Source organism: Lithobates pipiens, unplaced genomic scaffold (genome assembly GCF_037356315.1).
Source record: "Lithobates pipiens isolate NorthernLeopardFrog02 unplaced genomic scaffold, aLitPip1_a1.2 Scaffold_18, whole genome shotgun sequence".
Lineage (NCBI taxonomy): Eukaryota > Metazoa > Chordata > Amphibia > Anura > Ranidae > Lithobates > Lithobates pipiens.
Genome location: NW_027507758.1, coordinates 559,913,433 through 559,925,732, shown reverse-complemented (window position 1 = coordinate 559,925,732; position 12,300 = coordinate 559,913,433). Strand labels below are relative to the sequence as shown.

Sequence of the window (12,300 nt, the reverse complement as noted above, 5' to 3'; positions counted from 1 at the left end):
ATAGCTGCATAGTGCCTACATGAATGAACACCCACTGAAGTAGAGGTGGGCAGTCTGTGGCCCTCCAGCTGTTGTGGAACTACAAATCCGATGATGCCTCTGTAAGTATCTGCCAGTCTTGCCATCATTCCTCTGGGAAGACATGCTTATACCTGTCAGTCTTGCAAACCCTCATAGGACCACACAACAGCTGGAAAACTGTAGTTGCCCACACCTGCTCTGAAGTTTTTGGCTGCTTGGACCCCTTTCACACTGCAACCGCTCCACGTCAGCGGTAAAGCGCCACTAGTTTTAGCGGCGCTTTAACTTTCAAATTAGCAGCGCATTTCGACCGCTAGTGGGGCACTTTTAATCCCCTGTTAGCATCTGAAGAAAAGGTTAAATGCGCCTGAAAAGTGCCGCTGCGTCTGCAAAGCAATGCCCATTCATTTCAATGGGCAAGGGTAGTGGAGGAGCGGTGTACACACCACTCCTAAACCACTCCAAAGATGCTGCTTGCAGGATTTTTTTCTAATGTCCTACAAGCACACTGCTCCAGTGTGAAAGCACTGGGGCTGCAGGGGATGCGTTTTACAGGCGCTATTTTTAGCTCCTGAAAACCGCCTCGGTGTGAAAGGGGCCTTACTGCCCTTGTGATGCGTACAATGAACCTTGCAGCGCTCGGCTCTATCGGATGACTTTAGATTGCTCAATACTAGGGATGCACAGATACCATTTTTTTTTTTTTTTTTTAAGGACTCGCCGATACCAATTACCAATACCTACCGCAAGTGTTTTTGTTTTACCTTCAGCTGTCAGCAATGGTACAAAGCATTGAAAAGTTATTTTACAAATGAAATAAATATTTTTTTTTAATTTAGCGCTTTTTCAATGTGAAATATGTAAATATATGTTAATAGATGTGCAAAAATATTCACTAACAAAGCAAACAAAAACAAAAGTTTTAATTGTTTATCGTTTATAAAATAGACATGAACAAAAGAAAAAAAGCAGGAAAATAATAATTAAATGGAGGAGCATAGGGAGTTAATTAAGGCTGTTGAGAGTAAATTAAGGGTTATTAAGGGGTTAAACAGAGGAACATTTGTTCATCCCTTTTGATCTGCAGATGAAGAAACAGAAATATACAAAAAGAAACAATGTTTCTTTTTATTTTATATTTCAGGAGTACAGATAATTGTGCAAATACTTGGTATTGTCACCAATACTAGTATTGGTGCAACCCTACTCTACACTATAGATCAGTCAGCAGTATGGGATTGTAGAGGTGGAAGGTTTTGCCTAGATGAGGTGTGGGTTGCTTGATCTACAGCATCATAAAGTAATCAATAAACTCCGTATCTGTCTAATTTACCAATGATTTGTTCCATTGCGCTCTGCAGTGCCCCAATTTTTTTTTGGGGGGGGGGGGGGGGGTAGAGATATGTGAGAACACGTAAGGCAAAGTGACAAGTTCTTACATCATTCTAGGGACGGATGCATGATCTTGGACACATGCATGGCTCCAGACAGTTGTCCGTATGTATCCCTGTGCAGATGTAAATGCACAGATGCCGCTCTGTCTGTCAGCCTTTTATTGATTTTTTTTTAACAGATGCCTGCCCATGACTGTACGGAGCACCTGTGCCCCCTGGTGGCATACATACTGCCCTTCTGAAGATTGTATGGGCCTTTGCTCCTGTGTGAATGAGCCCTAAAAGGACTTTAAAAGAAGCCCTCATTCATCTGTTTGTGAAGAAATTACCTCAAAATTCACAAAACAGGCCGTGGGTTTTTCTATTAGACTAAAATCCCAGGAGGATGCAGCCATGCAATGTATACACACAGCAGGTGTTTCTAAGCTGTTGGAAACAGACCGATACCGAATCTAGTGTGTGTCGTAACCTTTCAGAATCTTTGCGAGTGTATAAGTTAACATTTTAAAAGTAACTAGAGAGGTAAGTGATGGCTTCTATGTGCGCATCCATAGCAAGCGGCGTGCTGTGGGGGCATATGTGTGGGTGCGCCCCTGAACTTCACTGTGTGCATCCATAGAGACACACAGTGCATCTCAGCCATCTGCTTTGCTGTCATGTGACCTCATAGAAAAACTTAACAAAGTATTTACATTTATGCAGTGCTTATATTGTGGGTGGCTAGTGTCCAATGGTGCCAAGTAAACTTTTAATTGAACCTACTCACATATTCCACTACATTAACAATCCCTCTATAACATTATTCTTATTTTATATCTATTTAGGATTAGATTCAATAAGCATTAATGTGCTTATATCAAAGTGTGTACATTTTGTCATCATAAGAATAAAAAAAAAAAAAACCCCTTAAGTGATCGATCCAAGACACCAGTGTTAACAAGGACTAAGAAAACATGCAAAGTAAGCAAATAAATATATAAATTAACATAGCAATAAGAAAATATCTATCAATTCTACGATCACTCTCCTGGGTAGTGCATCTAAATCAGATGCCAAAATTGATATAATTCATTGATATATTTTTTCTTATTGCTATATGAATTTATCCATTTATTTGCTTACTTTGCACATGTTAGTCATATATTCATATAGCAATAAGAAAATGTATATCCATAATATCAATTTTAGCACCAGTGATTTAGATACACTACCCGGTAGGGTCGTCATAGACTTGATTTATATATTCTTATTGCTATATGAGTTTATCTATTTGCTTACTTTGCACATTTTTTTTTTTTTTAGTCCTTGTTAATGCTAATGTCTTGGATCTTTACAACTCCTTTAAATGATGGATCCCTGAATAAATAATAATCTGAAACAGGATCCTCTGCATTACTCAATCTAAAAGCCATGTAGAGTAGGGGGTCTGCAAACCTTCTAAACAAAGGACCAGGTTACTGTCATTCAGACTTTAGGGAGATGGACTGTTGTGCCATTGGGAGTAGAAATCGTCCTGGCATCAGCGGAAGTAAACAATGTACCGGTATCTTTGGTATTAGGGGGAGGAATAGTACTCCATTGTGGGTGTCAGTGGGAGAACTAGTGCTCCATCTCTGGTCTCAGTTTGGGTAGCAGTGCTCCATTGGTGGCATCAATGGGAGAAAGGTGCCTCACTGTTTGTGTCAGTGGGATGATCTAATGGTCAGATCAAGTGGCCAGATCAATGGTGCCCCATTGTTTGTGTCCGTGGGATGATCTAATGGTCAGATCAAGTGGCCAGATCAATGGTGCCCCATTGTTTGTGTCAGTGGGATGATCTAAGGGCCAGATCAAGGCAAGCAAAGGGCCGGCTCCAGGGCTACAGTTTGGAGACCACTGATGTAGAGAAATCAACTTTGATGTGTCAGATGACATGCAAGTAACAATGTCAGTAACTGGACCTCCATTTTTATCTTGATCAAACAAAACCTGCAAAAATGTGTGTAGATACAGCTTGCTTGCACATTTGTTTTATGACATTTTTATATAAATAAGATAAAATCCTTATGATGATCGTTTAGCTTGTCTGGGCAAAGTAATCATGACATAGACATCTTCTGAAGTCCTACTGATACTTGATAGGACTGGTGATAATGATTGACTGTCTGGTGAAGGGAATATGAGGACATTCTGGGCAATTCATTGGAGAGTGAGCTGTGACTGGAAGAAGGTCAGGAGCCCCAGCTGTCATATATACTTTTCTATTAAAGTAGTGTAAGCGGTTAAGTATACATGAGACGGCTTTTACTACCTGTTGTGATTTGTCCTGTTTCTCTCTTGTTTAGGTCAAAGCCAGCAGAGACAGTGCTGCTGCGGAGCGGTGTCTAAACGCCATAACAGAATGTGCTGCTACAGGAAAAGGCAACCTTCTGGGGCTTGCAGTTGAAGCAGCTCGTGCAAGGTATTGTACACTTACTGCATACGTTCTCTGTTTGTTTATTCCTATTGAAGTGCACTTTTGCTTAACCACTTGCTGACCAGCTCATGTACATTTACTCTGGCAGGTCGGCTCTCCTGTACATCGGTCTGTGCAAGGAGGATAGCGGTGCGTGCCTGCCCACAGGTCCCTCGGACTCAATGTCCGCCGGCGTCCCGCGATCGCTGTGTACAGAGGCAGAATGGGGAGCTGCCTATTTAAACAAGGCGATTCCCCATTCTGCCTAATGACATGTTAGAGATCTTCTGTTCCCAGTGATTGGGAACAGTGATCTCTGTCATGTCTCAGTGAGCCCCCCCCCCCTCCAGAGTTAGAACACATCCAGGGAACACACTTAGCCCCTTGATCACACCCTAGTGTTAACCTCTTCCCTGCCAGTGTCGGTTATACTTGATCAGTGCATTTTTATAACACTCGCTGGTTCCCAAAAAGTGTAATTTGGGGTCAGGTTTGTCTGCTGTAATGTCGCAGTTTTGCTAAAAATCGCAGATGGCCAACGTTACCAGTAAAAAACAATAAAAATTAGTCCCTAAATCTATCTCATAGTTTGTAGACGCAATAACTTTTGCGCAAACCATTGAATATAGGCCTATTGAGATATAGATATAGATATTATATACATATATATCTATATCTCTCTATATCGGCCTAAAGTGATGAAATAAATATATATATTATACACACGTTCTTTACAATGGGTAAATGGACAGCACCCAGTTCATGAAAATTAAAGCCTAACTCCAGGAATAATATGTCTTTAAATAATTTGGCCAAGCTGGCCTAAATAAACTATTTTCATTTGCTAATCAATACAGGGGATGTCCGCAATTTATAGACTGTATGCAGGGCTGTGTTTTTTCAAGACTCCCTGTCCTATTCCTAGGGCAAAATTGATTTTTAAAAAAATTGAACAAGTGTGTATCTATCACAGGGTGGTGTCTGTGGATACACTGATAGAAAAAATGCCGCGTCCTAATTATCACTTTGTGAATATAAATATTGACAGGGAGAAGGGGAAATGAGGAAGAAAAATAAAAAAAGGGAATAAAAGAACCTTCACATAAAAAGACCTCAGAAAAAATGTGGGTTCAATTGGACTTTTTAGGCATAAAGAAAGTTGTAAACACAACCGGTATATTCAAAAAGAATTATTTCTATTTATTTTTAAAAAAAAAGAAAGACAATTTAAAAAGAACAGGGAAAAGTTCAATTTCCTTTTTACACAAAAAAAAGGGGAAATGTTTCCTCCTTAAAACTACACATTTAAGACCTAATTGACATCCTATCAAACATAATAACAACCATTTCAAATTTCCAAAAGGGAAAGAAAAAAAAAACAAAATATATATCTATACAAATGAGGGATCAAGGATATCAATCATACAGATTGATATCCTTGATCCCTCATTTGTAATCTGTATGATTGATATCCTTGATCCCTCATTTGTATAGATATATATATATTTTTTTTTTCTTTCCCTTTTGGAAATTTGAAATGGTTGTTATTATGTTTGATAGGATGTCAGTTAGGTCTTAAATGTGTAGTTTTAAGGAGGAAACATTTCCCCTTTTTTTTGTGTAAAAAGGAAATTGAACTTTTCCCTGTTCTTTTTAAATTGTCTTTCTTTTTTAAAAAATAAATAGAAATAATTCTTTCCTGAAAGGCTCCATGGCAGCATACGTGTGGGTAGCCCCGCCTCCACGATTACCCAATAGGACCCAACTCCCATAAATCTTTGCTCCTGGCCACTATCAGTGTTCCTTTTTTGTCCTCCCCAGTAGGACCAGATGGTTTCTTTCCTGGAAATAAAACTTCACGACGATCGATTGGCTGATTGACTGAGAAATTTTCCTCCGATAGGCCCTGACTGTTAAGCAGGGTATGGAGAGTATTTGCAGAGTAGCGCTGAAGAAAGGATTTCCTACCTGAGTGCGCACGGTCTGTGTCCCGTTGTTATGGGTGACCATTATCTGCTGGAGGTATGGCGTGTGTGTTCCAGTCCGTTCGGCCAGGTGATCGTTGGTGGAGTGGTGAGCCTTTTATCTATCCATGGCAGCATTGTATTTGTGTGTATTTCTTTTGTTTGTCTTGCGGTCTCCTCCATGCCGTTTGCGTTCGCTTCCGCGTTCCAGCAAACCTCTCTCCTACTTCCGGGTTATGCAGGCGTTCTGCGCATGTGCGAACCCGGTATGAGACCGAGGCTTGGTTCCCGCGCATGCGCGCGAGCGCCTCGCGTCTGACGTCGGCGATGACGTCACGGGCGCCAAATTTAAAAGGCTTTGGAAGCTGTCAGAACCCTGGGAATGTTTGCAGTGGTCGCAGCGACTTCCCGGGGCTGTCAGCGCGGCGGTTTAAGGTAAGAGCGTGTCCCTTAGGCTGGGGAAATGCTTTTTAAAAAAAAAAAAAAAAAATGTGTGTTTTATTTTTCTCTTTGGTTGCAGTGTTTCTTAAACTGTGGGTTTATTGTGAATATGGACGCCTTACTGCCTCCTAGTGGCCAGCCCGCTCATGTTAGGTAGGTCTTTTAGTATTTATGCTTTTTATATATTGGAGAGAGTGTTTGGCATAGGTAGGATTGACTGTATATCCTTTTCTCTCTCTGTCTGTTTTACCCTTACAGCCCTTCTGGGTCTGATCCACAACCTAACACTTCTAGACGCAGTGGATCATCAAGATCACACCGCCATAAATCCTCCTCAAGATCTAGCCAGCATAGGTCAAGATCTGAACAGCATAATAAGAATTATTCTCACCCCCCTGCTGCTCACTCCAGCAAGCGTACGGAAAAATCATGCTGGGGGTGCAGGATGCCTGTTCCTTCGGACGTATCCTTATGCGATCATTGCTTCTCCAAAGCTGCAGATGAAAGGGATGGTGCAGACCAGCGTTTGGAGTCAATAGTAAGACGGATTGTGAAGGAGTCTCTGCAGGAGAGGGATGCTCTACAGCTGTGTGAATCCCCGTCAGAATTATTGGCTCCTCCACCTGGAGAGAACCCATTGCAGGAGACATGGGAATCCTCTCAGCCAAGCCGCCTGCTCCCATCTCAGATAGTGAATCTGACTGTGAGGATCCTAGTTTAGGTTTTGACTATGGACTGGTGCCTTCATTGGTCAAAGCAGTGAGAGAGGCTCTGAAGTGGGAAGACCCTATTACTTCCCCACCAAAGCAGAGAAAGTTCTTTAAACAGCTCAATAAGGAGCGACAATTTTTTCCCTTCCTTTCAGAGTTGGGTGACATTATTACCGAGGAATGGAGCAAGGTGGATAAAAAGGGTTCCATGCAGTCAAAAATCCTGAAATTATATCCCTTTAAAGAAGAGGATGTGAAGCACCTGGAGTCAGCACCACTGGTGGATGCAGCGCTCATGCGTTTGGTGAGATATGTAACCCTACCCTTAGAGGATACGGTATCCTTTAAAGATCCTTTGGAAAGGCGGATCGATTCAGACCTTAAGAGGATATATCTGACTTCTGGAATGGCTTGCAAACCAGTGCTTGCAATGGCAGCGGTATCCAAGGCCATAGAATCATGGGCTGATTCTGTAGAGGAATTCCTGAGGGGTATTTCTATTGAATCAGCAAAAGACTCCCCTATTCAAGAAATCAGGATGGCGTCTGCCTTTTTGGGGGAGGCATCTATTGATGTTATCCGCCTGATATCTCGGGATATGTTAGCAGCAGTCTCAGCTCGCCGTGCGTTTATGGCTCCGTCCATGGCTGGCGGATCCAGCATCCAAACAGGCCTGGTGCCGTATTCCCTTTGAGGGGTCATCTTTGTTTGGTAACAAGCTGGATACTGCCATATCCCGGGCTACAGGTGGGAAATCTGGGTTTCTTCCCCAGGACAGACGTCTTCAAAATCAAAGGCGTCCATTTCCTAGAAGACAAGGCCGTGATCGTGCCAGGGAGGCGCGGAGCTATAGACCTGGTCGAGAATTCTCAAGGTCATGGAGATCCAGGCAATCTTCTTTCAAAAATACCTCAAAAGGGGGTTCGTCCGGCAAGCAGGATTCCGCGAAATCCTTTTGAAATTGGGCCCGCTCAAACTTGTCAGGTGGGGGCTCGTCTTCTCCACTTCAGGCATGTTTGGGCGGCCTCAATTCGGGATTTTTGGACTGTAAAAACAATTTCCTCAGGTCACAAGTGGGGTTTTATCAGCACCCCAAAGCTAAGATTTATTCCCACAAATCTTCCAGAATCAAAAGAGAAGAAACAAGTCCTATTGACCTACGTGAACTCTTTACTGGATCAAGGCGCAGCCGTTCCCGTTCCAGAAGAAGAACGGGGAGAGGGCATGTATTCCCCTTTGTTTCTGGTTCAAAAGAAAAACGGCACATGGAGGCCGGTAATAGATTTGACCCATCTCAATTCCTTCATTCGCAAAGAGAAGTTCAAGATGGAATCTCTGCTTACCATCCAGCAGTCCGTGTATCTGGGGGACTGGATGATATCAGTCGATTTGAAGGACGCTTACTTCCATGTTCCCGTGGCAAAGGAGTTTCAACAATACCTCCGCTTTGCAGTAGGCATTCAACATCTTCAATTTACATGTCTTCCCTTTGGGTTAACAACGTCCCCACGGGTCTTCTCCAAAGTTCTTTTGGCAGTTGTGGCCTTTCTCAGAGCCAAAGGTGTTCGTCTCCATCACTATCTCGACGACCTTCTTCTGCTATCCCAGAACAAAGATCAGCTCTTGGAGCACAAAGACCTAGTCATCTCCACTCTACAGGAGTTCGGGTGGCTTCTGAACTTAGAAAAGAGTCACCTAGATCCAACTCAGTCTCTTGTTTTCCTAGGGGCGCAGTTCAACACAGCAGAAGGTACTATCGCCCTTCCAGAAGAGAAGGTTGGAGTCATACGAGACAGGATTCATGCAGCCCTTGCAGCATCCCATCTCTCGGCTCTCCAATGTCTGAGGGTGATTGGCACAATGTCAGCCACCATTCCCATGGTAAAGTGGGCCCAGTGGCACACTCGTCCCTTTCAGAAGGGGTTTCTACAACAGTGGGACTTATCCAGCCAGACACAGCGCATATTCCTCACTCCAGCCATGAGGACGTCTCTTCTTTGGTGGCTACAGGGGAAGAACCTGCGCAACCACCATTCAATCATTCCCATCTCATGGGTCACGGTAACTTCAGATGCCAGCAACCGAGGATGGGGCGCTCACTGCCTTTCGGAGGTCGCTCAGGGCAGGTGGACGTTTCCATCACAGAGAGTCGTCTCCAATGTTCTGGAGCTAAGAGCGGCCTTCCAGGCGCTTCGGTCATTCCATCATCTGACAGCGAATGCCTCGGTCATGCTAAGGTTGGACAACACAACCGCGGTGGCTTACGTAAAGAAGCAAGGGGGAACTCGCAGCTGGTCCCTGTTACAGGAGACGGAGCCAATAATGAATTGGGCTCAGAAGAATTTGTCCAACCTTTCTGCAGTCTACATCCCAGGGGTGCAGAATGTTCAGGCGGACTTCCTATCGCGTGTCGAGTTGGACAACAACGAGTGGTCTCTACACCGGGAAGTATTCGATTGGCTCCTGACCTTAGGATTGTCCCTGGAAGTCGACTTGTTCGCTTCCCCGTGCAATCGGAAGCTTCCGAAATATTACTCAAGGTTCAGGGATCCCCAGGCATATGGGATAGATGCCCTCACAGAACATTGGAAGTTTCAGACAGCTTACGCCTTCCCTCCAGTTCCGGTGATCCTGCAATTCCTTCGGAGACTCAGGTCAGAGAAGGCGGAGATTCTCGCAGTAATTCCTTTCTGGCCCAACAGACCTTGGTTCCCTCTACTGCTGCTCCTCAGTTATCAAGAGCCAGTTCCCCTGCCTCTCAGGTCGGATTTGCTATCTCAAGGCACAAGGTTACATCCATGCCCATCATGTCTGAACCTCAAGGTATGGTTTTTGAGAGGGAAAGGCTAGAAGCTCTTGGTTGTCCGGAAGAGGTCATCCCAACCCTTCTCAATTCCAGACGCGGGAGTACTAATAGGGTATATGAGCGTATATGGTCCAAGTTTTCGGCCCATATGTCCTCCAGAGAAAATTCTTGCAGTTCTCCAACAATACAAGACATACTAAGCTTTCTTCAAACAGGCCTTGATTTACCTCTAGCTATCAGTTCATTGAGAGTCCAAGTATCGGCTATTTCAGCCTTTACGGGTATTTCCTGGGCAAACCATGCACTGGTACAACAATTCTTCAAGGGAGCTACTAGGCTCAGACCCCAAAGAAAACCAAGGTTTCCTAAATGGGACCTCCCTTTAGTGCTGGATTTTCTCTCAAACCTTGGAAAGGATTCTACGGAGCCTCTGTCCATAAGGGATCTCACTCTCAAGACCATCTTCTTGGTAGCTATAACCTCAGCCAAGAGAGTTTCTGAGATTAGGAATCTAGGTTCGGAAGAACCCTTTCTGACTTTCTTTCCAGATAGGGCAGTATTGATTCCCATGTTGGGATCGCATCCCAAAGTAACCTCGGTCTTCCATGAGAATCAGGAAGTTGTGCTTCCCACTTTTAAAAAACTCAGAGAGTCAGGATGTTCATCCTCTGGACGTAGGACACGCGCTGAAACAATATTTGGAAGTCACAGCTCCCTTTAGACAAACGAAATTTCTTTTTGTTCTCCCTCATGGCAAGAATAAAGGATTGCGAGCTTCGGCTAGATCTATCTCTACCTGGATCGTTCAGATCATTCAGAGGGCGTACAGAGCAAAGGGCTTGGCTCCTCCTGAGGCATTAACGGCTCATTCAACACAGAGTATTTCAACATCGTGGGCAGCTTCTCGCCATGTGGCGCCTGAAGTTATTTGCAGAGCGGCCTCTTGGTCTTCTATTAATACCTTTATTTCTCATTACTGTGTAGAGCCAGCGGCTCTGTCTTCTGTTAATTTTGGTTTGCAAGTTTTGTCGGTTGACAATGCTAAATAAACTTTTGTTCTTTGCTCGACATTTTGCCCACCCGGGTGTGTTTGGCGAGTTATTTCCCACACGTATGCTGCCATGGAGCCTTTCAGGAAAACGGAAAATTTATATCAAATACTTACCGTAATTTTCCTTTCCTGATAGGCTCCATGGCAGCAGGAGTTCCCTCCCAAATGTCTGGAGTCGGCTAGTTACGGAACACTGATAGTGGCCAGGAGCAAAGATTTATGGGAGTTGGGTCCTATTGGGTAATCGTGGAGGCGGGGCTACCCACACGTATGCTGCCATGGAGCCTATCAGGAAAGGAAAATTACGGTAAGTATTTGATATAAATTTTCCGTTTTTTGAATATACCGGTTGTGTTTACAACTTTCTTTATGCCTAAAAAGTCCAATTGAACCCACATTTTTTCTGAGGTCTTTTTATGTGAAGGTTCCTTTATTCCCTTTTTTTATTTTTCTTCCTCATTTCCCCTTCTCCCTGTCAATATTTATATTCACATAGGGCAAAATTGAGTTGGAATGAGTGCTGCCCAGCCATTCATAGGTAGCCTATTTTTATCAATGAACATAAGCCTTCCTTTGATTGGCTGACGTACATAGGCAGGTGGATGACATTACGTTCTCCACCTGAGGAGGCCTTGTATTCCTAAAATTACAAGGCTTCCCGTGAAAGGCTGAATAGCACCCAGCCAGGAACAGGACAGGAAGCCCTGTACCACTACGGGAATACAACACACTATACTGTATGTAGCTGATGCTAGATACAGCACTGACAGCCGCTGCATCCATTAGTAAAGGAAATAGTTAGTTAGTTTGGGGCAGCTTAATCCAAAGGAACTATTTAAATTTTTTAAATATTCCTGGACTTAGGCTTCAGCAAAAGGACCATCTGCCCAGGGAGGTATTTGTTCCATTCATTTCTGAAGGCTGGATGCTGCAGATGTGTAATACACATGTACCTAGCTTGATTTCTGAACAGAGGACTGCCATTGGGTGGACCCATGTTGCAAAACTGAGGAGCATTCTGATTCTAAGTTCTTGTTCTGAGGTCTGATCATCAGAGTTTACAGCAAAATTACTGAAGTCGGTTATGTGCTTCTGTTAGTGGCTCAGGCAACCCTACTCCCCTTCCTCAGTAGTGACTCTTCAGCTCACTCTTCTCCCCTCTCAGTAGTGACCTCTTAGCTCTCTGTTGCTCCTCCCATTAGTGACCCCTCAGCTCCCGCTGTTTCTCTTCTTAATAGTGTCTCCTCAGCTTACTCTTCTCCCCCTCCCAGTAGTGTCTCTTCAGCTCACTCTACCTCCTCCCAGTAGTGACCCCTCAGCTCCCTCGGTTTCCCCTCCCAGTAGTGTCTCCTCAGCTCGCTCTGCCTCCTCCCAGTAGTCTCTCTTCAGCTCGCTCTACCTCCTCCCAGTAGTCTCTCTTCAGCTCGCTCTACCTCCTCCCAGTAGTCTCTCTTCAGCTCGCTCTACCTCCTCCCAGTA

General features: G+C 44.0%; 1 protein-coding gene across 1 annotated transcript in view; it reads left to right on the top strand.

Moving 5' to 3' along the window:
• The window catches only part of MMUT (methylmalonyl-CoA mutase), a 134,164-nt gene that overhangs the window by 50,833 nt on the left and 71,031 nt on the right, over positions 1–12,300 (top strand). The window contains exon 9 of the mRNA XM_077488958.1: positions 3,740–3,855. Within this exon, the coding sequence (XP_077345084.1) occupies positions 3,740–3,855 (116 nt within the window). The remainder of the gene's footprint in view (positions 1–3,739; positions 3,856–12,300) is intronic.